The sequence below is a fragment of the Sphaerodactylus townsendi genome, linkage group LG04, assembly GCF_021028975.2.
Source record: "Sphaerodactylus townsendi isolate TG3544 linkage group LG04, MPM_Stown_v2.3, whole genome shotgun sequence".
NCBI classification, from domain to species: Eukaryota; Metazoa; Chordata; class Lepidosauria; order Squamata; family Sphaerodactylidae; genus Sphaerodactylus; species Sphaerodactylus townsendi.
Genome location: NC_059428.1, coordinates 136,125,632 through 136,152,672, shown reverse-complemented (window position 1 = coordinate 136,152,672; position 27,041 = coordinate 136,125,632). Strand labels below are relative to the sequence as shown.

At 44.1% G+C, this 27,041-nt stretch overlaps 1 protein-coding gene across 7 annotated transcripts in view; it reads right to left on the bottom strand.

Annotated features, from left to right (window-relative positions):
- The window catches only part of AKAP11 (A-kinase anchoring protein 11), a 50,846-nt gene that overhangs the window by 3,042 nt on the left and 20,763 nt on the right, over positions 1-27,041 (bottom strand). For 5 of the 7 annotated variants that reach the window (XM_048493120.1, XM_048493116.1, XM_048493113.1 and 2 more), the window contains 6 exons: positions 25,453-25,717; positions 19,790-24,377; positions 17,010-17,165; positions 10,290-10,403; positions 9,418-9,464; positions 3,402-3,562 (listed from right to left, as the gene is read on the bottom strand). In XM_048493120.1, coding sequence (XP_048349077.1) covers positions 3,402-3,562; positions 9,418-9,464; positions 10,290-10,403; positions 17,010-17,165; positions 19,790-24,377; positions 25,453-25,717 — 5,331 coding nt within the window. The remainder of the gene's footprint in view (positions 1-3,401; positions 3,563-9,417; positions 9,465-10,289; positions 10,404-17,009; positions 17,166-19,789; positions 24,378-25,452; positions 25,718-27,041) is intronic. The other 2 variants (XM_048493118.1, XM_048493119.1) reach the window with 2 other exon arrangements.

Here is a 27,041-nt window from a genome sequence, read left to right as displayed (position 1 = left end):
TGCTCTAAACCACTACATCACGCAGGCTCATGAGCCAGAAAAGGTTAATATTTTACAGCATCCTTAACAGCCAGCTATTTTCTGCCTAACAGCTCTGTGGTTCATGACTGCGTGGATAACAAATAATAGCAAATTATCCAGAAGACAAAACTAATACTTTTACTGCCCTTGCAACCATATGCATTTCCTGCTTCCCTCTGCCTTTGGTGGGAGGGTTTTTAGATTTTAGACAGCACTTTCTTTTCAATGACTATTAGTTTTGACAGCCAGGGAGGGGAGAGTTGTTTTGCACTGTTCACATTGCCCTGAGGTTAAATGTTTACATCCCGGCCTTACAAAACTGACATACACCAAATAGGTATCAAACAGGGATGCCTGCTTACTGCTTGGAACAAAACCCAGCAGGCTTCCATCCAAGTGTGATGAGCTTCCAGGAAGAAGACCACAAACAGGGCACCATCAAAGCAACTGAGGCAAGGGGGGAAATAATTTCCAAAGAGGACCAAGCAGACCCAAATAAATATTGGTACTTTTGGGAGAACTCATTTCTGCATCTATCATAAATATAACCACTGCCTGGACTGTTGCTTTTCTCTTGCTTTGTTAATTCACTTTGTTGATACTTCACCTTTTTCCCCATGAAGGCTTTCAATATTCTATCCTTCTACATTTTATCCACACAAAACCCCTGTGAACCAGGTTAAGTTGGATGGTATCAAGTCACAAAGAGGTTGCTGCCAGGTTTAGGGTTGCCAACTTGCAGGTGAGATTTGGAGATCTCATGGAATAACAACAGAGATATGTCCCCTTGGAGAAATGTGCTGCTTTGGAGGATGGACTCTGTGATATTATACTCATCTGAGTCCTTTCCCCTCTCCAAAACCTGCCTTTTCAGACTCCACCATAAAAGCTCTAGGACTTTCCCAACCTGGAGCTGGCCAGCTTTCCCAACCTGGCCTGGCCCCAATGAGTTCTCCCTCAAATGCAAAAATAGGCCTGGAAACAGCCCTGCTCCTCCCCTGGCCCTTTACTACAGAAACTGAAGCTTGAAATCTCTGGTTACCTAGCAACAGCCACTGAGGGACTCTGTTGCTTAAGGCTACAGACATGCTATCATTCTGGGGGGTTTTAACTTCCCATTTTAAAAAAAGATTTCACATTTTTCTGCAAACCTGGGGCCCTTTTCCCGTTTGTAGAAAAATCTGTCTTGTCCATTCACAGCTCCAATCACCGGATTTCAGCATCCAAAGATTTGGCTGACTTCACTATTAGAATATAAGATTACATTTAAAGCCAACTCTTATCTCATTAAAGAGTTCAAAAGAGTGGATATTCAGCTTGACTACAATGCAAATTTATAACCCCCTTGTGGAGCGTGCCCCCTCGACCCCTGCGGCCATTGGCAGATGGAAGCACTAAAGAACTCTATACTTGGCCTTGAAGGCTCATTCCGGCCCTCTTCTTTCTGCCAGCTACCAGTTTGCAGAATAGAGCTCCAATGGTTGAATAACTGGAGGGTGTTGCTATGGCAGAGGGCATTTCCCCGCAAATGGAAAGTGACGCTGGTAGCTTCATGTGCTGCTCTCTCTCTTTCTCTCCCACTCATGTCACATGTTCTTTGTAGTATGTTTCTTTAGTCAGGGATTAGTGTTTTGATTCATGGGTCAAAGATCAAACCTCCTTTTATTCCTAAGACTTTAGTCTGTCTCTTTCTTCAGACAGACATGCAACATTTTCCATTGTTTGGATAGAGGCCAGCACACCCACAATTGCGTTAAGAACGTTTTCAACTGGAATTAATTTCATAACCACAGAAATACTGGTGACCTTCCATAAAATATTTATGGTTCTTTGCTTCCCCTATGAGAAAGAAAGATTCCAAACCAGAAGTGTGCAGCCCCAGTTCACATGAGCAGACAAGCCGGTGTGGCACAGCAGAGTCAATCCTGAGCAGAACCAAAGCAGACCATACATTCAACATAATACAAAAATATCTGCTATTAAGTTCCTGTTGCTTGCCCATTACAGCAACAGCCTACTTGCCAGGATGGACTCAGGAGGACTGAATGACATGGATCTTGGATGTTCCAGAGCTGGTGCCAGATAGTGAGAAAGAATGGACAGTGAGAAAGAATGGACAGTGAGAAAGAATGGAGGCGGAAAGGATAAATGAAGGCAGATCTGCACCAGCCTGGAACTGCTGAAAGCTCCTACCTCTGATACGTTGATGCAATGGCCAAGCTGCCTACTGCCCACTCTAGCTCTGATCACACGTTTCTATCCCAAGCCTCCTTTTTGGTTTGCTCAGCTCTCCCAAAGGCTTATATAAATTTAATCCAGCACAATTGAAATGTCTTCAAAGCACTCCCCAGCAAAATTAAAGCAGATATGCAGATACAACTAATGATGACAATGAAGCCCTTAGATTACTCAGACCTCGCTCCCGTCACACTCAAATCATGATCTGAACTAGGTCCTTGCCACAGATAAATGGACTAAAATGGCAAGTGCCTCTGATCACAGAACTCTGTGATTTGACCCTTCGTTATAAGAGTACTGACAATTATGCGGCCTGGGGGTGGACCCAGGCCCTTGAGAGGGCTTATCAGGCCCACGAGCCAGCTGAGGCTATCCGCCCTTTGCTCACCAGGCCAGATGGGGAGCGAGGGCTAGGCAGCCTGCTGGGGAGGTCACCAGCTGAGGCAACTACACACCCCTCCCGGGGCCGGGCCTGACCAAATCACAGTTATGTTCTATCCGGCCCTCATACCAATGAATTTGACGCCCCAGGTCTACAGTTTCTGCCTGATTAATGTAGGCCTGACAAGCAGGTACTGACGGAGCTACAGCACAGTCACTACCGCTGAACTCTCAAGCATTTCAGAAACAACGTCACAAAGGACAACACTCTTTTGCCTTCCTTTTTGCTTGGCTCTTCTGGGTGCCAAGTATGACGTGGAAGGGTCTGTTGCTCCAGCCAGCAAACAAGACTCAGGGAAGTTTCCAGAGCTTTATTGGAACTGTGTCAGCCCAAAAGTCAGGAAGCCAAAGCTGACCCCCAGTATATATACCTGAAACATTGGAACATGGCTCCTATCATGATCCCCCCCCTCGGTTTCCCAAAACATCAGCATAATAAAGAGGGTGAGAAAGAACCATTGTTATGGCGATGACACCTCCCTCCTCCAGGAGGCTAGAGATGAGGAAAGAGGCCTGATTCACTAGTTACCAGCAAGCAATAGAAAACCTCCCCAGCCTCTGGCAATGATCATGGTGAGCCAGATGTGGCCTTGGGGCGGAGGGGCGGCATGCCAGGCCAAAGCCATGTCAGCACATAAGATGTGATATTGCCAAAGGATCGGCATCTCAATTTGTAGAGCAGAGGCACCATTTTTACTCACCAGAACAAACTCCTTTGGAGCAGCATCGTGAAAACGGAGCTCAGCCACCTCTGCTTCGGAAGCTGAAAGCCACTGCAGGGTCCTTCTCAGCTGCAAATCCACCAGGCAGGGCTCCAGGTCAACGTTTATGATTACCAACGACTTTCCTTTGCATTCCAAGCCTCGTATTATAGGGAAAGAGAAAATCCCAAATGAAATTATTCCCAGAATTCAGTAGGAGGGTTAGACTGAGAACGTCTAAATCATAGGTGTCAAACTCGCGGCCCTCCAGATGTTATGGACTACAGTTCCCATCATCCCCTGCCAGCATGATGCTGGCAGGGGATGATGAGAACTGTAGTCCATAACATCTGGAGGGCCGCGAGTTTGACACCTGTGGTCTAAATCAAATGTATCCAACTGACAAATTGTGGACCGTAGGCAACATAAGAACATAAGAACATAAGAACAAGCCAGCTGGATCAGACCAGAGTCCATCTAGTCCAGCTCTCTGCTACTCGCAGTGGCCCACCAGGTGCCTTTGGGAGTTCACATGTAGGATGTGAAAGCAATGGCCTTCTGTGGCTGCTGTCTCCGGAAAGCACCTGGACTGTTATAGGCATTTGCACCTCAGATCAAAAGAGGATCAAGATTGGTAGCCATAAACCCACTTCTCCTCCATAAATCTGTCCAAGCCCTTTAAAGCTATCCAGGTTAGGGGTGGCCATCACCACCTCCCCTGTGGCAGCATATTCCAAACACCAATCACACGCTATGAAGAAGGGTTTCCTTTTATTAGTCCTAATTCTTCCCCCCAGCATTTTCAATGAATGCCCCCTGGTTCTAGTATTGTGAGAAAGAGAGAAAAATTTCTCTGTCAACATTTTCTACCCCATGTATAATTTTATAGACTTCAATCATATCCCCCCTCAGACGTCTCCTCTCCAAACTAAAGAGCCTCAAACGCTGCAGCCTCTCCTCTTAGGGACGGTGCTCCAGTCCCTCAATCATCCTCGTTGCCCTTCTCTGCACTTTTTCTATCTCTTCAATATCCTTTTGAGATGTGGCGACCAGAACTGAAATCACAGTACTCCAAGTGCGCGGTCGCACTCCACAGCTTTATATAAGGACATGACAATCTTTGCAGTTTTATTCTCAATTCCTTCCTCCTAATTATCCCCAGCATAGAGTTTGCCTTTTTCACAGCTGCCATACATTGAGTTGACATTCCCATGGAACTATCAACTAAGATGCCTTCAATCCCTTTCCTGGTCTGTGACTGATAGCACTGACCCCTGTAGCATGTATGTGAAGTTTGGATTTTTTGCCCCTATGTGCATCACTTTGCATTTTGCTACATTGAACTGCATTTGCCATTTCTGAGCCCACTCACCTAATTTATCAAGGTCCGCTTGGAGCTCTTCGCAATCCTTTGTGGTTCCACCACCCTACATAATTTGGTATCATCTGCAAACTTGGCCACCACGCTACCCACCCCCCTACTTCCAGGTCATTTATGAATAGGTTAAAGAGCACTGGTCCCAATACGGGATCCTTGGGGGACACCACTCCCTACATCTCTCCATTGTGAGAATTTCCCATTTACACCCACTCCTTTAGCTTCCTGTTTCTCAACCAGTTTTAATCCATAGGAGGACTTCCCTCTTATTCCTTCATTGCTGAGTTTTCTCAATAGTCTCTGGTGAGGAACTTTGTCAAAAGCCTTTGGAAATCCAAGTAGACAATGTCCACTGGTTCCCCAACACATGCCTGTTTACATCCTCAAAGAACTCTAGTAAGTTTGTAAGACAGGATTTGCCTCTGCAAAAGTTTACATGCTGACTCTTTCTCAGCAGGTCTTGCTTTCTACATGTTTTATAATTTTATCTTTAATGACAGATTCTACTAATTTACTCAGGAACAGATGTCAAACTGACTGGCCTGTAATTTCCTCGGTCCCCCCCTAGATCCTTTCTTAAAGATTGGTGTGACATTGGCCATCTTCCAGTCTTCAGGGATGGAGCCTGATTTCAAGGATAAGTTGCATATTTAAGTGAGAAGATCAGCAATTTCATGCTTGAGCTCTTTAAGAACTCTTGGGTGAATGCAATCTGGGCCAGGGGATTTGGTAACATTTAGTTTATCAATGGCTGCCAGAACTTCTTCCTCTTGTCTACCACTATCTTTGTTAGTTCCTCCTGGATCTTCATTCTAAGAAGCTTGGTTCAGGTGCAGAATTTTCCTCACCTCCTCTTGGGTGAAGACAGATGCAAAGAATTCATTCAGCTTTTCTGCAATCTCCTGTCATCTTTAGCACACCCCTTTGTTCCTTTGTCATCTAACGGGCCTACCGCCTCTTTGCTGGCTTCCTGCTTTTGATGTACTTGAAGAACTGTTTGTTGCTGGTTTTGATGTTCACAGCCATGTGTTCCTCATAATCCTTTTTTTGCCTCCCTTACAGCTAACTTGCTTCTCTTTTGCCACCATTTGTGTTCTCTCTGGTATTCTTTATCAGTTAAGTTGGACTTCCATTTTCTAAAAGACATCTTTTTTTCCTAATAATTTCCTCAACGTCCCTTGTTAACCATGGTGGCTTTCTTTTGGACTGGGCGCTGCCTTTCCTAACCTGCGGAACACATTCCAGCTGAGCTTTTGTGACTGTGTTTTTAAATAACCTCCAAGCATCTTGGACATTTTTGACTCTCTTGATTTTCCCTTTCAGCTTCCTGCGCACTATCCCCCTCATCTTTGAGAAATTTCCCTTTCTGAAGGCAAATGTAACTACATTAGTAGTTGTCACTTGTTCGCATGCAGAGATAGATCATTTTACGTATATTTTAAATTCATGTATAGTATGTGTGTCCAGAGGCAAATTACCTTACAAAGTACAGTGCCAACAGGGGTAACCCTATGCAGAGTTACTGTGGGAGAATTCTCCAGAGACTACGCTGAGAAACACCTGGCAAGATCCAAAGGTCACAAAAACTGTAGGGGCTTCTGCACAGGGGAACCAGACAGGCTTCTTCTCCACTGCTGGTGCAGCCACCAATGCAACACAAAACCGGGGGGGCTTCCACATGGGGGTCTCCCTGCACCTTCCTTGCCCCCCCCGGCAACAGCCCGCTGAGGTTTTTAATTTTTTAAAAATCAGCAACAGAATATCATCATATTGATATAATTGTGTAACAGCACGCCTGCTACAATACAAGAAGGTGGCCTCCTGTTTTCTAGTCTTCTTCAGCCAATTAACAAATCTAGACTGTAAAGCTGGAAAGACATTTCTGGCTTAACCGATTGATAACTTTGAGGGGACACACTCACAGGGGCGTTGTAAGGATAAAAGGGAAGAGAGGAGAATGATGAATCAAATGATGGATCAAATGAAGCAAATAAGAACGAACTAATGAAAGACGCTTTGGATCCCTGTGGTGGAGAAAGGCAGAGTAGAGATGAGGTAAATCAATGGAGCTGAAGATTGGGGAGGGGGGGTGCAGATAAAAGGTAGGTTGGTTTGGGGTGGGAAGGAGAGAAAGAAGCAAGGAAAACTGAGGATATGGGGACTGCCAGACGGAGGGAAAGAGGAAATAGTGTGGAAAGGGGAAGGCAGGGCAGAGTGAGTCTTTATGAGTTCCCCGCTGTGCAACTGGGCCTGACCTGGCAGTTGCCACTGCACAACTAGGGAGAAGGAAGCCGGGCAAGGGGAGAGGCCATGGGAGCTTCCAGGGAACTGGAAGAGGAAATAGTTGAGGAGGGGACAGATTTTTTTTTAACATATCTGGAAAAAGTCTCAGGTTTGCGAAAAATGTGAAATTAAAAAAAGCAAACAAAGCCTCTGAAATAATCAAAACGAAGCTGCTTTCTGAGATCTCAGTGGCTATTGTGAGGATTGGTAGGCAAAATATTGCCAGTCTTCAAACCTCGGTTTCTGTCAAAATGTTACTGCCCAGGAAAATAAACAGAATATTTTCCTGAGTCAAGTTACATGACTACTCTGGCTCCATGCTAGGATGCAGAGACTTGTGTGGTTCAGAAGCCTCCGCAAGGCTCACAGAGAACATATATGTATGATTGTGCCAATGCTATATGGTTTCCCTCTTGCTTATGCCCTTTAAAGATGTAATAAAATCCCCTCTTTAGTTGTTCAGGATTTTAGTTTGACCAGGTTCTCCAGTTAGTTTAAGGTTTTGTTATTGTTAATTTAGGAGAGTCTTGCCTATAAGTATATGTGTTTATCCCTTAAGGTTTCCCTAACGTTTAAGTTTAGAAATGTTATTTTTGAAATTTGTGTCTGTTAGCAAAAACAGTAGCCTGTAGAGGCTGATATTAAGGGACAAGGAAGTTGGCTCTGGAATGCGGCTTAGACCAGTGGTGGCGAACCTATGGCATGGGTGCCAGAGGTGGCACTCAGAGCCCTCTCTGTGGGCACGTGTGCACAGAGTTTGTCATGTGGGGGGGGAAATCACCCCCCCCCCACAAACACATATCTAGACTGGCCTGGGCCGCTGGACTTGATGTGAGTGCACCTCAGCGAGGAGGAAGGACTCGGCTGGCGGGCCTGGTGCCTGTGCTCCAGGTGGCTGCTGCCCGGGGGGGGGGGGGGGGGGCAGCAAAGATGCTAGAGAGGCGCAGAGCAGCGCATGTGGGACTTGCTGGAGGCTACAGCAGGCTGGCCCCTGCACGAGGGGGTTATTCAGGTTAAATTGCCGTGTTGGCACTTTGCGATAAATAAGTGGGTTTTGGGTTGCAATTTGGGCACTCGGTCTCGAAAAGGTTTGCCATCACTGGCTTAGACCAACACCCAGCCGACTCCTTAGCAAAGACAAAGACCCCCTTTGGACTTGCAAATCAAATCTAATGGCAGCACCCAGAGGTCCCCAGCCGTTGGAAGACGTGCAGGGACCATCATTGGACAGTTTGAACTTTTCTTTGTCGCAGAGATGGGGCGCGGGAGCCTCAGGACATTACTGAAGGAAACGGCCATCTGATAAAGAAGATAGCTGGGTGCGGTAGCGAACCCACCTAGATTTCCTGAATGGACCTTATCGGCTTTCCTTTCAGCACCATTGCGAGATCTTGCAGGACTACGTTTGACAGCGGTATTTCGTGATCCCATTCAAAATTGTAACTGTATCTTGCTTTTGTACTGTTGTTTTCTTACTGGTGTTTGGTGAGGGACTTGCCCCCTCACCTCCCCTTTCTACCTGCCCCTTTGCCCCTTTGAAGTTTGGGAATAAAGTTTGGGAATAAAAGTTCTTGCAATTGGTTGCAAGAGCGTGATTCTCCTGCCCAAGCTGTAACCATCACCTCCAAATAAAATCCTTTGCTTTGAAGATCACCAGCCCTGGAGTGTAATGGAGTCTCCTTCTTTGCCTTGGAGTGTATATTGCCTTGGAGTGTAATGGAGTCTCCTTCTTTGGAGGTTTTTAAACAGAGGCTGGATGGCCATCTGTCAGGAGGGCTTTGATTCTATGTTCCTGCATGGCAGGGGGTTGGACTTGATGGCCCTTGTGGTGTCTTCCAGCTTTATGATTCTACTCCACAGGGCTGTTGTGAGGATAAAATGGAGCAGGGGAGAATGATGTAAGCTTCTCTGCATCCCCACTGGGGAGAAAAGTGGGATATAAATGAAGTACACAAGTAATAATTAGGCTGAAGGTGAGAGAGGGATTAAAGGAAGTTTCGTGAGTGGGGAGAAAGAAGCAGGAAAAGAGGAGAAAATATGAGGGCTGCGAGGAGGAGAATCAATAGTGTGGGGGAAAGAGATGCTGGGAAAGGTGAAGTAGCCTCCACATGTCCTTGCAGGTCCCCGCTTGTTTCTCCCCATTACTGTGCTGTCCTCAACATTAAACAAAGTTCTGAGTCCGAGCACAGGAAAACCATTTAATGAAAAACTTAGCAAATTTTGCGACAGCACGCAAAAGTGAAAACAAACGTTTGGTAGTATCAGAAAACATTTAGCTGTAGCACTGGAATTTTGGATCGTGCTCCAAAAGACTACCAGCACAAGAAAGATTGTCCCATGGACTAACAGTATTACCTAAAATGGTATTCTTGAGATCTTCTTCTTTCTCTTCTGTTCCATCACTGGGGGGAAAAAGCAGAATTACTGTAACATGTGAGCTTGTAAATACTGTTTATTCTTAGAGGCCCATAATGAATATTCAAGGAAAAAAATAGTACGAATGCATAAGGAATGAATGTGAAGGGAGGTCTTGCTTCTCACACCATTTCCGGTCACATGGCATGTACATTTTCAAAACAGAAAAATCTATTTTTAGTTTAAAAACCTGAGTGATTTTTTTAAAAAAATACACTGCTTTGCAATTTTAATGTAACAAGAAAGTTCATTTCAGTTCTAGAACAATAACCAAACTATTTCAACTATTTAGCCCAGAGGTCTTCAAACTATGGCCCTCCAGATGTTCAGGAACTACAATTCCCATCAGCCTCTGCTAGCATGGCCAAGTAGCAGGGCTGGTGGGAATTGTAGTTCCTGAACATCTGGAGGGCCATAGTTTGACGACCCCTGATTTAGCCCTATAAATTGTATAAAAAGGCTCTAACTTACAGCAGAATAAAAAAGATATGCTGTGGAAAAAAAACCAGAAATCTTGTAGGAAGCAAGCTCTCATTTTTATAAAGAAATAACTGGAAGCATCTAGAAAAGCAAGCAGGACATGCATAAGAACTTTTAAAGATCTCATTTTTGCCTGGACATTCATGTTGTGGCAAAATAAAAAATGAACCCACTTATTATGAATTTGTTAGGGGAAATTATGATTACATGAAAAGCAGTTTGTTGATAATGTATTACATCATAAATGCACAATTCTTTTGTCTGGAAAAGGAATGACGTCATGCATTAAAATATGAGGCACCAATCTGTTTCAATGTCTTGGTTTGACCAACCTGTCTGATGTTGGAAAGGATAAATTCTCCTCATACATATCTCCTTCTAAACCAAGACTGCTCCAGCTACTGCTGTTACCAAGACTGCCAGAGGAAGAAGAGAACAGAGCTGAACTAGAAAAAAAAAGTTGGCTGAAACTAGAACCTTTCTTTGCCTCGATGCCGTGGGTCTGGAGTCCAAAGCTGGGGGAGGCATTCACAAGGAAAAAGCAGTGGCTCCGTTATCAGCACTGTCCTGAAGAAAGGGGCCCACTCACAACACAATGTAGTATTTAAGAACCTCATTTCCTAACATCTCCAGTCACACAAAAGGAAATTTCTTAAAGTAAATTTCACAGACACAAAATGTGATTTCTTTAGGTCCAAAGTAAAGTTCTATGTGAATTTCTTCATACCATCATTCTTAAAAAATCACTCTCTAGTGGGAGAGAGAGTGGTCTGGTCTACTTTGTCCAGAATCACCTATTCTGATTGGTATCAGCTTTCTAGGCCAAGGCTTCATTATTGTTATTATTTTAGTTACAGATGCTGCTAGGGGATGGATCTAAAATCCTGGCAAACCACATCACACAGTATCACCTCTGGCAAGAATGCTTTGCTCAGGAAGGAAATTTACAGAGATCCTGTTGACATTAGGAATCCCAAATCTATCTGATATTCAAAAATAAATAAAAACTTCAAACCCACATATTTCATTAAAAGGCACCAGGTACGACCTACCAACTGTAGGTAGGAGACACTGAGAATTTTAAGTAAGATTTATGTTCAAATAAAATTCAAAACATCAGAATTACAGGTGGTTAACTTAACTGCCTTTGTGAGAGAATCATTCCAGTCACTGAAATAATTAATAATGAAAATAATATTTAATAAACGGATGAAAAATGAAATGGAGGAAGCACTTTGGTTTGAGAAAAAGACACGGCTACTAATCGAGATGTTCCCATTTACAGGCAGCTTCGAGGGGAAAATGCTGCCGCTGCTGCTACTTCTAACAGCTCGGCTTGCATTTGAAGCCGATGGTCTGTCCACATGGGGTTTGCATGCAGGTAAATGGGCTGGATCCAAAGAACCACACAATTAAGGGAAATTTAGTCATTTAGATCATGGCAACATGATCGCACAGTGGTCACTAAGGAAACCTGGGGGAAATTCATTCACTATCTGCTCTCTTGGCTGGAAACCTCCCATTCAAACAGTGGGAGATCCGCTAGGGTGGGTGGGCCATGTCCAGATGCCGGGCCCGCTCACCTCCCTTGCATGCCACCCCTCCCTCCCCTTCCCTTGCATGCCAGTAAGAATTCACTGGGCCTACCCAAGATCTTTCCCTGCACAGGAGAATGCTGTGCTTACAAAAAAAGAAGAAAAAAGAATCTAAAGAATCTATGAAAAGGCGTTTCCTCGATCTCAGGCAAGGGGCCCCACGGCTCAGTGGCAGAGGCTCCGCTTAGCATGCAGAGGGTCCCAGGTTCAATCTAGGCATCTCCAGTTAAAAGGATCAGGTAACCAGTGGTGTGAGAGGCCTCTGCCTAAGACCTTCGACAGCGGCTGCCAGTCTGAGCAGACAATATAGTCCAGTGGTGGCCGACCTTTTTGAGACCGAGTGCCCAAATTGCAACCCAAACCCCACTTATTTATCACAAAGTGCCAACCCGGCAATTTAACCTGAATGCTGAGGTTTTAGTTTAGAAAAAAATGGCTGACTCCCTCTTCCTTCACCCCACCTGCTCAAGCAGGGGCCAGCCTGCTCTAGCCTCCAGCAAGTCCTGCACGCACCGCTCTGTGCCTCTCCAGAATCTCTGCCTCCTCTGCGCCCCCCCCTCCTCAGGCAGCAGCCACCCAGACCACAGGCACCAAGCCCACCAGCTGAGTCCTCCCTTCTCACCGCGATGCACGCACATCATGCTCAGTGGCCCAGGCCAGCCTAGATGAGTGTGTGTGTGTGGGGAGTGATTTTCCACCCCCCTCCCACATGATGAACTCTGTGTGTGCGTGCCCACAGAGAGGGCTCCGAGTCCCACCTCTGGCACCCATGCCATAGGTTCGCCATCACTGATATAGTCTATGATGGACCAATGGTCTGATTTAGTGCAGCAGCTTGAAGTGTCCATTTAAACAGGGATTAAGCTAAAATAATAGTATTCCCTGATAAAAATGTTGGTCATGCAGTTCGGACACCCTTTTGGATATTTACTATTCTATGAAGCTGACAGAAAGATATACCTTTCTGTTACAGCATCAACAACCTCATACAGTTGTACAGTTCAAGATGGCTATTTCTGAATGACAAAGAGCCCCCTGGTGGAATGAATTATTATCTGCTTCCTCAGTATAGTATCATCAGTCTGGCTCGTTTCTCTACCAGGCCACCTTCCCAATAATAAAATCCAAATTCATTCTAATATCTCATAACAAGGAGGCGTCCCATCTGACACATAGCTAAGCTAAGGCTTTCAAAAGCTCTGGCTTTCAAAAGCAGGCCTGCACAGAGGCTGGGGGAGGGGGGGCACGCCCCCAAGCCTCACCCCCGAGCACGGGGGGGGGGCACGGGGGGGGGCGTTGTGGACAATAATTCATTCCACCAAACAAGCACCAATATTTGATATTTACATGACTATTTCTTAAAATCAATCAGGAACTGACAGATTTTGTTCTGTTTTGTTTTCAAAAGCCTCCCTGATTGCTGGACACTGGCACAAAAGCCAGAAGGGGGGGGGGGGGTTCCGAATGTGAAATGGTCAGGATGCCAAAGAAGGCCTAACCCCGCTTCCTGTTTGGGGAGCAGAAGCAATTGAGCCCAGGCGCACCCTAAATGCCAAACCTCAGAGAGAGGATGCTGGAGGGTGCATTCTCTTATCTGCTTGAAGTTAAATTATAGCCAAACATGTTGCCACAGTTTTTGGCTGACTGAGAAATCTAAGTAGGGTCAAATATGACAGCATCGGGTTGCATCGGATCCCTGGTCTACGCGAACGCACAGAACAAATGTTTGCCATGGAACAAACAGGTGGAGTTCAGGATTCATGACAGGGCTATTGAACTGCTTGGAAATAGAGACCAGCAGATGATCAATTCATCCATGAGTAAAAAATTGTCTGGCACCCAATTTAATTTCAAATGATGGAATTTCTCAAGACCACATTGCAAGACTGCTGAAAGATAAAATTGTCAGAGAGAAGTCAGGAGGTTCTTTCACCCGCTGCCACAGAGACCCAGACCATGCACACGCCACAGGTCAGTCCAAGCCAAAGCAAGGCAGGACCAAGAAGCAAGACTATGGAAGCTCCCAAAAGGCAAGACAAAAGCAGGAAAAAACCCTGCAAAGCTGCAGTCAGATCGCTTGAGGCGCAAGGGTTCAGAAATATAAAAACGGAAATAGTTCATTTCCTGGAAAATGCCCAGATAAGAAATAAGGCAGCGACACAGCATGAACGATAGAGAAAATGGGTCCTCAATTTTCTTAAAGATCCACAATAAGTCAAATATGAGTTGGATATTATTTGTGCCAACAAAAAAAATGATTTAGATGGTTAATGTTAGAGGTGAATGAACACAATTTGGATTGATGTGCAAGCAAAAGAAGGAACAGGAGCAGAAAGTGTTCAAAAATGCCCCCCCCCCTCCAGCCCTGCTCCCAGCCTCCATGCTTTCAAAAGCTCCAGCTTTTAAAAGCAGGCATGCACAGAGGCCAGGGGGTGGGGTGGGCACACCCCTGAGCCTCACCTCTGAGCACGGGGGGGGGGGTTACCCAGAGAACAAATTGACTCCGAGTGCCATTTCCCCCCAATACGCCTCTGCACTATTTTGATATAAAGGAATGACAAGTTGGCACTTGCCATGGTGAAGGTGTCTTCATTTCAGTGGGGTGAAGTCATTCACTGATGGTTAGCACACGCCCCCTACTGTCCAGGCAGGGCTATGGAAGCTTCCACTTCTTTCCTGGAACAACGGTGGGCTGTCCTTTCTCTTCCCTCCAGGAGTAACAAGCGCTGCTCCACCTGAAATCCAGCTTGTCCACTCCCAACAAACATGGGGGGAAGGGTTAGGGGGTGGTGGAGTGAATGACTGCACCCCACTGAAGAGAAGACACCATCATGGCAAGTTCCAACTCGTCGTTCTCCTTCAGTCGGGCTTGTCATTCACTGATGGAAGGGACTGGCTCACCACCAAGGTGGAAGGGACTGGCTCACCACCAAGTAGAATGTTCCTTGTGGCTGATGCATCCAGCTGGAATTCAATTGCTGGTCCCAATATCAGCAGGACTGGAAGGTCACCAGATGCTCTCACCAAGTCCCGTGGGTTGGGTCTGCTCTGACGGAGTGGAATGCCCAACCCCCATGACCTCAGGCGAGCTCAGCCAAGCTGCTTCCAAGCCCTTCAGTATCTCCGGGTGAGGTGACTTCTCTCTGTTTCCTTTCTTCTGCTTGGTCCCTACGGCTGTGGATTTTAGGTTGGAATTCAACTGCTGGCCCCACAATTGGCAGGTCTGGGAGGTCACAAGATGCTCCTGCTGGTCCCAGAGAAGAGGGGATAGTGAGTTGGGGCTGCTCCAATGGAGCAGAACATCCAGTCCTCATTACCTCAGGCAAACTCAGTTGAGCTGCCTCCAAGATCTTCAGTTTCTCAGGATGAGGTGACTTCTCCTTGTTCCCTTTCTTCTCCTTGGCTTTGGCTGCCACGGGAAGCGGCAGGGAGGGGGAATGGACCATTTTGTCCTGTCCTCAGCCATTTTTTAAGGAAGCGGTGGAGCTACTCCAAACAGTGACCCGTCTGGGCACAGGGCTATTACAGCTGGAGGGAAGAGGAAGGACCGCCCCTCATTGTTCCAGGAGAGAAACAGACATTTCCATAGGCCTGCCTGGACAGCAGGGGGTGTAACCTAACTGTCAGCAAGAGATGAGCCCCGCTAAAGGGAAACGATGTAGTAATTTCCATAGATAAGGCGGTCATGATGTAGCCTCAAAAAGTTGTACAATGGCAGAAATTAATGGGACAGGAATTTGATTAAGCTTTGAATGAGAATCAGGGCTGTTTCGACAGTGGAATTCACTGACTTGGAGAGTGGTGGAGTCTCCTTTGGAGATTTTTAAACAGAGGTTGGATGAGCATATGTCAGAAGTGCTTTGATTGTGTGTTCCTGCATTGCAGGGGGTTGGACTTGATGGCCCTTGGGATCTCTTCCAATTCTATGATTTCACCTCATGTAATAAAATTACCTCAAGAGGGGGCAGTGGATGTCAAAGTGGTGAAGTGTCTAGACTAGGACCTGGGGGACCCCGATTTGAATCTCCACTCTGCCATGAAAGCTTGCTTAGTGACAGTCACACACTTTCAAGCTAAGCTACAGTGGAACCTCGGTTTTCATTGGTAATCGGTCTGAAAAGAATCGATGAAAACCGAAACAGATGAAAACCGAGGTAAACTTTTCCACAGGAATCAATGTAAATCCAATTAATCCGTTCTAGGCACTCCAAAAAACATATCAAAAACACATTTTTGGTGAATAAACATAGTGTTTAATGCTGAAAACAGAAACAAACAGTAACACTAGGACCAGCTTCAGAGCCAGTGGACCAATGTTGCACCAGAAAGCTGTCTTAAAGAGGTCTGTTTCTGACGCCTCTTTAAGATTTGTCTGAAATGGGGCGAGACATTGTCATTAAACAAGTTGCAGACACGGCCTGCAACAGCTTTGTCCGGGTGATTTTTCTTCACAAACCCCTGCACCTTACTGCAAATCGATGAAAACTGAGGCAAATCGATGAAAACCGAGACAAATTTTTAACTGAAAAAATCGATGAAAATCAAAGGCAATGAAAACCGAGGTTCCCTTCGCACAGCTGTTCTGCAGAAAAAGGAGGCAAAGACAATGCCGTGGGCTACTTTGGTCTTTAATGGGGAGGAAGGTGAGGCCAGTGCTGCGTGGTGGTTAGAGTGTCAGTCTAGGATTTGGGAGACCCAGATTCAAATCCTCACACTGCCAACGAAGCTTGCTGGTAACCTTAGGTCACCCTCTCTTAGCCTAACCTACTTCACAGGGTTATTGTGAGGATAAAATGGAGATGAGAATGATACTGTGAGCTGCTTTTGATCCCCATTGGGAAGAAAAGCTGGGTATAAACATACAAATAAATAAAGTAAATTACATTACATAAAATTATTTACTGTCTACAATAAATAGACTGCCATGCTACATCATGTAAGTGCCATTGGTATGGTAGTCCTAATACTGAAATCTGTTACTCAGTTTGAGTATGTTTGACGGCAAGGAAAATCTTCGTTTGTGTGGACATGTTTTTGGATATCTGTACATTCATAAGGCAGCACAATGAATTCTTACAGCATTGTACCCCTCACAATTAATACTTCATGAGGAAAGCTTTGGAAAGTCACACCTGTAAACCGTGGGTTGTATTTAATCACATATAACAAAATATTGGGTTTCAGCCGTGAATACCTTCTAGAGATAATTTTCCCTCAACAGTCATAGATAACCAACAGTCATAGATAACCAAGAAAGGCATGGAGAACAGGAATGGCTTAATTTAACGCCAGTTTTTAAACTGCTTTGTTATGCTTTATGAGAACACTAATTTTTTTTCTGCTGAAAACAACATATTCTTGAATGTTGAATTCAAGTTAGACCTTTTTAAATACAGGAAACCACATCAAAGCCTATCCTCAAAGGCTAGAGCACACGAGAAATGGATCTGTAGTTACCTCTCGCTGAGGTGGAGAAAACTGCTGTTCTCATCGGCCTGCTCATCTTCAAAGCTCAGATTGGACCAGCTGCCGGTGCTGTCATCGCCTGTGCTGAGGCCCAGCTGCTGGCTGACTACGGATTCAGCGGAAAGGAAGCCCTCTTCTCCCACAGAGCTAAACAAAAATTAAAATGACAGCATCATGACTGTTGTTTCACACAGAGAGCTACAGCATTTCCAAATAAAGGGTGGGTCTTCCTCCTCCCTACCCCGGTGGCTGTCCGTTGGTGGCACACTGAATGTGCTCTCGAAAAAAAAAGTGATACTGTAAGTGCTGATAAGTCTAACTTTAGGGGAGTCAGGAGACCAGTTCTTTCAATAGTATTTTTCTGCACTGCTTGAGGAGTGCTTCAAACTCAGAATGAACGGCTTCCTGTTGTCCACTTGTGATTCTCTGTAGGAGCCCTGCTCACAGTGACTACAACTATACTGTCCTCTCCTGGAATGTGAGTTGCCTGCAGGGCCGGATGTACCTATGGGCTTGGGAGGCCAAAGCTGAAGGCCTCAAAATCGACGAGCCTTCAAATAATTTTTGCCACCTCAGTCAGCAGTGCCAAAACATTGGTCGGACACAAGATGTGAGGCACATGCAAAAGCCACAGAAGTTGCTTTAGAAAGTTACACAGTGATCTCACTGATGCCCTCACTCAATTGTGTTCAGATGTTAAAGAGAAGGGTGGTGCCAGGCTTCAAGATAACCATCTTTTGCAGAAAATGGAAGAATTGGAATTTGTACTTCTGCTGCATTTCTGGACACATGTGCTAGGTCAGTTTCACAAGGTCAGCAGGGGGCGCAGTTTTTATGCTAGCGGCACCAAAATTTCAGGGTACCCTCAGAAGACTCTCCTGATGATACCAGCCAAGTTTGGTAAAGTTTGGTTCAGGGGGTCCAAAGTTATGAACCCCCAAAGGAGGTACCCCCATTCCCCATTGTTTTCAATGGGAGCTGAGTTAGGTAGATGGGCTATTTCCTTTTCAGGGAGTCCATAACTTTGGACCCTCTGAATTAGCCAAGCTTCACCAAACTCCCGCTGGCTGGTCCTCATCAGAAGTGTCTCTTTAATGATACTCAGCCAGGTTTGGTGAAGTTTGGGTCAGGGGATCCCAAAGTTATTGGATCCCTTCCCAAAGGGGATGCCCCATCCCCATTGTTTTACAGTGGAAGCTAATAGTAGATTTTCTATTTCTGATAATATCCCTCTTAAAATCTAAGTTGGGTTACATTTGGACATACACATGATGATGAGGAATCCAGTTTTGAAGGATTTTAACTCTTGTGTTTTAGCTTGGTTGCTGGTTGAGGCCTTAAGGTTTTTGTGTAATACCTCTTTTAATCGCTCAAAAACATCATTTTTTTCAACCTACTGATGCCCCTCACATAATCTCTTATGCGTGTGCGTGGGAGTTTTTATTGGCATCTATTTTTATTTTTGAAATTTACCAGCAGCTGCTGCATTTCCCACCCTCGACTTATACGCGAGTCAATAAGTTTTCCCAGTTTTTCGTGGTAAAATTAGGTGCCTCGACTTATATGCGGATCGACTTATACACGAGTATATACGGTAATGGTCACTAACAGCTCAGGAGAGAGATCTTTTTTCAAAACTCAAAAGAATTAAAAATGCATTAACGGCCACAATGTCTCCAAGAGAGGCTGTTGGCACTGAGCATTCTGTGCATTGAAGGTGACAAACCTGGATATGTTTTGATGAACTTTTGGATGATTTTGCTATGAGGAAGGTTAGAAAAAAAACTTTTTTAGTCTTAATGCATTTGATTATTGTAGTTTATTTCTTACTATGTATTTTAAAACTGTTTAATCACAACATAAAGGAGGATCCAAAAGTGTCACGTTGTCATTGTCAAGTAGTCATGATCATCTTATTAACACTGCCCGGTCAATAAAATTTATAAGCTCAAAGGTTTTTTTAAAGGATATAACAGTAAACTTACAATTTCATTTTCCTAAAAATCCCTGCTTATTCCACACATGCTTACAAAATGTGGTAATGGTAAAAGTTTTTCAAAGTGTTAATTTTAACATTTAAGCATTTATTTCAATCACTAAAGTATTTAACAATCACATCTTATGTCCATCCTTTAGAGCAGGACTTGTGAATTATGGAATTTCAAACACCTGTCATAATCTCAGGGTTATTCAATATTTTTATCAATGACTTGGATGATGGAATAGAGGGCATGCTAATCAAATATGCAGATGTCACCAAGGCCTGGCCCCGATGAGTCCTCCCTCAAAGACCAAAACCTCCCTAGAAAGAATCCTGCCCCTTCCCTGCCTTTAATCACAGAAATGAAACCTGGAAAGCTATGGTTGCCTAGCAACAGCCACTGAGGGACTCTGTTTCTTGAAGCTACAGACACACCTTTGATCATTTTGGGGTTTTTAAACTCCACCAAAGGTTGGTGTTTGTTTGTTTTTTAAGATTTCACATTTTTTTGAAAACCTGGTGTGTTTTTTAGGTTTGTAGAAAGATCTGTCTTACATTGTCCACAGTCACTGATTTAAGATTCCTCAGATTTGACCAACTTGGCTATCAAAATATATGACGGATGATTTTAAGTAATACCCTTATAATGAAGTTTTACAAGGCAATGTTCTAATGACTCCTTCATTTCATAAATTAAAGCAATTGTATTAATAATGACATACTATTTTCAAAAAACAGCATCAATGACTCCATGTTCTAAAACCAAAATAGAAAAAAAAGGCACCATTACCTTATGTTGACAGCCTGACTAATGTTCATCATGCAGGAAGTCATGATTTCCGTAGTAAGGCTCTCCGCAAAGCTGATTCCATCATGGCCAATTCCACTATCTGCTGCCAAACTGGTGTTGCTAAGCTGCCGCTCTGCTTTGTCAAAACTAGTCGCAATCACATTTTCAGCAAATACTACCCTTTCATCCATGTTAATATGAATTTTAGGAATATCAAGGTGAAGATTATGAGATTTGTGACAGTCGCCGCTTAGTCTCGAGTTTGAGATCTGTCCGTTAGTATGAAGTTCTTGTCCAGGGAGGTGCGCAGCTGCGCTTCCAGTACAATATTGATGCTCCTTCATACAGCAGTATCTGCAAGCAGTAGCAGAAAACGGAGACAGCTTTTCTGCATACGTTGATCTTTCTCCATTAGTCCAGTTTCCAGTAGTCTGGAGAGCAGCAGATTCCAAGCTCACTTCTAATGTGTCATCTACTATCTTCCTAGCATATTGTTCTATGGCATGAATAATGCCGTCTCTGTAAACACATTCATTTAAACTGCCTGTGCTATGATACCGCTTTTGTTTGCAAAAGAAAGGAGGCAGTGTTTTCGAAAATGTCTGGGGATCATCTGTGACTGTATTGACTTGGGATTTTTGATACAAACAAGAATCCGTTAAGGATTTTGGCAAGCAAACAGATGACATTTTTAACTTTCCTTTGACATCAGAGGTTATACTGCAGGCGAGGGATTCTGATAATTTTAATAACTTTGGATATTCCGTTCTGCCTCTGCTGCATTTGCCATCAGAAGCTCGTTTTCCAAAATGATGTATATTTTTACTTTTCTGTTTCTTTATATCCTTGTTTCCCGGCTCAAATGGATCACACGTACTGTTCAACTGCAAATTCTGACCGGGAGATACTTTTCTATTCATTTTGAGCTTACGGGCAGCTTGCTGAATCCCAGATTTTATAGATCTGTAAGCAAGCCTACTGGCAAACTGCTCCATTATTAGGTCGCTGTGACCACCTTCTCTTTTCAGAATCCGAATAATGTGATCTGCATACTCATCTGTTACACTTTCACAACTTGGAAATTTGGAGGTCAGGCTGGGAGCTTCTGAACTTTGGGGTAAAGAAAGTATGGAGGAATCTGCCTCCTTGGACCACTGGTCTGCCAGGAGAAACTTCTTCCCTTTTGAGCAGCATTCATGACAGCTCCTCTTCAGATGACGATGGTCACCCTGATGATTCACTTGCTTCAGCCTTAAACGTTTGCAGTGTTTTGATTTTACTATTTTCTTTGCTTCACTAATGACCTTCCCTGCCACATCACTAGCATAAATTCGTAAGGAACGTAATTTCTTTTCTGGAACATTCATACATGCAGCCGACCCATATCTTTTGCTTTCCACATTTTGTTGAACATTTGCTTTTCTTTGGATGGTTTCATTACCCAAGTGCGATGCGGCCATTTCGGTTGCCACGGAAATGATACACGAGGCCAGATGATCCGCATACGCCAGGGTCCTTATGGATGCTTTGACTTTTTCAACTAGCATTTCAGTATACTCATCTTCACTGCTTTCAACTTCTTCAGAAAGAGATCGCATTAATTTCAGCAGGAACTCTTCCTTTTCTAAGTAATAATGTTCATTTTCAGACACACCATCCACATCTGATCTGTAAGGTGTAGAGGGAGGAGTAGCAGGAGCAAACTGCTTTGCTAGTTCACCTTTAAGCTGCTTTGTCAGATTTTTTAAATTCCAGTCGGAACTAGACTGAGAGGGTGTTAAAGGTGTTGGAGGTGGTGTGTCTGGGACAACACATGCAGTCCCCTCTCTCAGTCTTGATCTGTCTTCCATATGAAATGCATCATCCCCATTAGACACCACAGAAGCCAGAGGGAAAGTGCTTTCCTGACCAGAGGTGGAGCATGTTATGGTGTGCATGTTGTGGATTTCCAATGGATTATTTGAAGGTTTTGTTGTCTCTGGAAGCTCATCAACCTGCTTTACAAAAGTCCCAGAACAAGGAGCACTTGTGCTCGCAGGAAACCTGCAATCTACCTGCCACTCCCTTTCCTGAAGACAGTCTGTAGGCCCTGAAAGAAGACGCTTATTACAGTCAACTGGAGGGACATGAAATTTAGACAGGCTACTTAGGGGCATCTGCTGCTGGCCCACAATTACTGGAGCACTCTTCTTTTTTTCAGGTGGATGTGTTGTATTGTGCAATTCTGGTCTATTGTTTTCTTTATTCGTTCCTAACCCCACACAGTATGCTAGTTTTTCACTGGTAGCGGAACATGGAGACTTGGTCTCATCTACAGACTGTTTTACTGTTTGCTTGGCCAAATAATTAGCAAACACATTTCTACACGTGTCTTCGCCAATGCACTGTAAATATGGCCTTTTCTCACTTTTTAAGATATCCGTGTAATGCTCTGATGTTTTAGAAACCTTTGAAGAAGTTACTGCTTCGTAAGCCTCGGTTACTATCATATCTACCATTGTCCCAGAAAAACTATTAACGATTGGCATCCCAGCTAAGTGAGAAACGTTACAGATTTCAGGATTATACGCTTGTTTAGAGTCACTTCGACTACACAAACTGTTTGTATTACATTCACTACCCGGACCGTTACCTGATGTCAGGTAAATACTTCTTAAAGATGTCACTTCCTCTTGTCTCTTTCTTGTTGCATAGCCTGATTCTGCAGAGCCCAGACGTGCTTCTGGATGGCTACCTGATGCTGAACGATTCTTCCTCTTTGCATTGTCAATCAAAAGCTGGCTTTGACAAAGTGCCCTTCCAGCTAAGGGCACTGGGACTGAACTGGCAATGCCAGAAGTACAGAACAAGGCGGTATGGAGGGTATATTCCTTTCTGAATTCATGCATTGGGTTCAAGGCTATTGGCACTTTATCATGAACGTCTGTGCAAGCACTGGAGGTCTGTGTTGATTCCAGAATACTTTCTGCACTAACATACTTTATGTTGTTCATGGAAACACTAATTGCTGCTTGAGTTGTAAAAGTCACATCAGCCTGAGATAACTCAATGAAAGCTTCCTGAATAACAGAATCCGACAAATCTTCAGCATAGGACCGAACAACTTTATCGTCATAGCGGAAGGACCAGTTCTGAGAAGTAGCTGGTGTGGAGGGGTGAGAAAACTGACAGACTTCCATGATCCCCTCAAAAATGAGCTCCTCAGCAAGGTCAGCTGCAAACTTTGCCACCGTGTTGGTAAATATTTGTTGCTTCATGGAGTGCAGTTCTTTCAAAGCCCCTGTTATTGCTTCGCTCACCAAAAAACCAGCCAGCCCACCGATGGCTTTCCTTTTCAGCGAAAAGGCTCGCTGCCTACCGATCTCATAAAAAGCCATTTGAAAGGCTGAAGAAGTCAGCTTGGCAGCCAAATGACAGAGGACATTCGTACACGAAGAAACACTCCGCTGAAGGTCTTTAAAAGCATTGCCAAAACTCTTTTCAACAAGTGCAGATGCAAATTTCTGGACGTGGTCTTTAATCATGAGGGCTTTCTGTTTAGATCGGCTTTTCTTATCCACCTCTGCTCTAGAGCTATCCCTTTTGATCTCTGCAACAGGAACCTTAACTTCCTGTGAGACAATTCCGCTATAGTTGGAAAGCTCTTGAGAGTATCTGCGTAATGATGAAGTCTGAGGATTAAAGACTGAACCTAGAATTTCACAGGAAACAGTATCTGCAAAATCTGAATATGTATGGTAAAGGAAATTGTGGTTCTGGCTAATGGTATCTCTGTTACTGCCCTGCTGGCAAAGGCACTCTGATGAAAAACAGTTGCTCAATGGACTGAAAGCTGATGATCTAATAGGGCTGAACAAACCTCCACTGTCATCTCCAGACGTTTTCAGTGGACGGGGGGAATCTGGGACATCCAAACAATTCTTACTATATGAAGATTCTGGTTTGCGAGGAGTTGGCTTCCTTACATCAGCTGGGAAAGCGGAACAATCAGATCTGAACTTCTGGGGATTCATCGAAGTTGAGGAGCTTGACTTTTTAGATGAAATTACTTCCTCTTGGACTAAATGACCTTCAGACAGATCCTTGGCCAATGAACAGTTTGCAGTTTGAAAAGCTTGCTCTTGTCCATCAAATTGGTCAAAACTATCAAAAAATTCACTCACTTCAGAGTCAGAGTCTTCTATGCCATCTTTTGTCACTGGGATTTTTGGTACCTGAAGGTTTGCCTTCAAACTTCTTTGATACTCTTCTTCATCTAAGAAAATAATTGGGCTTGGACTAGAGCATTCGGATTCTGATGACTCCGCTGGAGAGGAAGAACACAGTGTTGTAGGTAAAAGGTTAACACTTTGATCAAAAGAATTATGCGGCTGGAAAAAATCCATCTGTAGCCCGGGATCAGAAGCAGAAGCTGTGACGGAACGTCTTACAGAGGGGGAGAGTCCTTTAAGTTCCAAGATGTTAACCAGAAGAGTGGATGGTTTGGAAGATGGCTTCATAACCATTCTTGGGTCAGCAGAGGTTAAGTGAGGAGCAAGGATAATCTGTGAAGAAGCATCCTGGAGCAGTTTCTCAGGTGTGAATTGGCCTGTTTCACAGGGGGGAAAGGAGATCCATTAACACAAAATACTGAATATAAAATACCACAACAGGCTTGGATCTGCAGAAGATTTCTGCTGAGATCTTTGTAAATTCCTATCAGCAAAGATTTCCTCATCTCCCTCTTCTTGGCCAAAATATTGCTCATTGGGGTTGGGGGGATTAAGCAAAATTTGTCCCCCTTTTACAAGCAGGAATTTTCCCAAAATTAAGTTTTATATTTCCCAAACATTTACACAATATGAAATTTAGCAGTTTGTAACTGGTCAAGTGATTTAGAAGATGAAGTATTATATTCATAACTCCTCCAGCAGCAAAGGGAGAAACAATAACATCCAATTTAACTGACAGAGATTTTATGCCATCACAAGATGCTGCTTCAGTAAGAAATTAAGACAGACATTAAATAAAAATCCCATTTAAAAACATCTGGTAAATACTGGAACAAGCCCAGGAAATTATACTTCATCCGAAGGAATCACACAATTTGAGCTTAAATATGACAGCTATGATATGAGGGAAACAGGAGGATAATTAATAAGTTTCATCTTGTATACTCCACATGGAGGCATTCATGAACATCCAAGAGGAGTTATGCTGGATGACACCAATTAGCCATTTAGTCAAGCCTCCTGTTCGCCAAGTGGACAACCCGGGTTCCCGGGAGCCTGGCCACTAGGGCATCGGGACCAACTGCCTCTGCCTGTTACCCCCAGCACCAGTATGGCTGCCTCTGAAAGAAGCTCACATTCAGACGGTACAGCAAATACCACTAATGGAGCCAAGCTAAACAAACTAGACTAGACCTCTCTAAAATGGAACTAAATTAGTGGCCGTCACCACAGCCTATAGCTGTGAATTTCACAAGTTGATTACTCTTTGAGTAAAGAATTATCCTTATTTCTTTCCTTAAGCAGAGATATCATCTTAAAAATATATATATATTAATAATTAAGTCTGCATGCAAATGGTTTGCTAAAGTAAAAGTTAACTGTAGCATTAAAAGCCCTTTTAAATATGCATCTTGTTAAATTCAAAGTCATTAACACTGCAGGAAGACTAACCGTAGTTTGTCGTCTTTGTAGGCTCATCTTCATCTAAATGCTCTAAAGCAGTCACAAAGTCATCCTCAATTGAAGACACTGAATTATTTGTGTCGTCCTCCTCAGTATGTGGTAGATCTGACACATGCTTCGGCAGTGCACAGGTTTCCATAGTACATCTTATACCGGCAGCATACTTGCTCAGCAACGTAAACACAGAATCAACGCTGAGTCTTGGACGGGAAGGGGTCAGTCTCATCACACACAGTATTTGTGAAGGGCAATTCTTACAAAAAGAGAAAGAATAATGGATTTAAGGAAAAATGCTTACAGAAAGGGTTGTGCAACAGTGGAATCAGCTACCATGGGAGGTGGCGAGCTCCCCCTCACCGGCCGTCTTTAAGAAGCAGCTGGACAAACACTTGTTGTGGATGCTCTAGGCTGGTCCAGCACTGGGCGGGGGGTTGGACTAAATGGCCTATATGGCCTCTTCCAACTATACGATTCTATGTATTGTCGAAGGCTTCCACGGCCGGATTCAACTGGTTCTGGTGGGTTTTCCGGGCTGTGTGGCCATGGTCTGGTGGATTTTGTTCCTAACGTTTCGCCTGCATCTGTGGCTGGCATCTTCAGAGGTGTATCACAGAGAAAAGTCTGTTTCACACTGTGTCTAAGTGAGAAGGGAAAGTTTAGTGTGGTATATTGTCCATGTCCCAGGGTGGGGAACCAATCATTAAGTGTTTGGGTGGAACTTGCTATGCAAAGATGTGGTTGAGTGTATTGTATTGCAGGTGGGGTTATCAGTCCATTTTTTAAGTACTGGGAGCCAGGCTTTGCTCATTTTTAACGTCTCTACTTTCTTATTGAAGTTGTCCTGGTGTTGGTGAATTTCAACGGCCTCCATGTGCAGTCTGACATAGTAAGCTTCTGATTTGTCCAGAATTTCATTGTTCTCAAGTAGATTGTAAAAGTGTCATCCACAAATCGGAACCAAGTTGCAGGTTTCCTGGGTGCTGTTTTGAGGGCTTGTTTCTCAAAATGTTCCATGTAGAAATTGGCTATCACTGGGCTGAGGGGGCTTCCCATGGCTACTCCATCGGTCTGCTCATAATAATCATTGTCCCATTGAAAGCAGCTGGTTCTTAGGCAGTGTTGAAATAAAGCTGTGATGTCATTAGATGTTTTAGTCTTTTGCAGACCCAACCACCAATTGGGCCACACAATATACAGAAAACCAACACCCACAGACCGGTATTTACATAAAAACTCCAATCATCATCCACAACAGAAAAGGGGCATAATCAAAACTCTGACAGATCGTGCAAAACGAATTTGTGAACCTCATCTCCTCCCTGATGAAATCAACCATCTAGACTGGGCTCTGCAGGCTAATGGCTACTCCACTACAGAAATCAGAAGAGCTTTAAGGCCAAGAAAAACCCAGAGGACTGAGGAGAAACAGCCCACCACCGGAAAAATATTTCTACCATACATCAAGGGATCCACAGATCAAATAGGGAAACTGATGAAAAAGCATTACCTACAGACCATCTTCAAACCCACCAGGAAAATACAGCAAATGCTACGCTCAGCAAAGGACAAGAGAGACC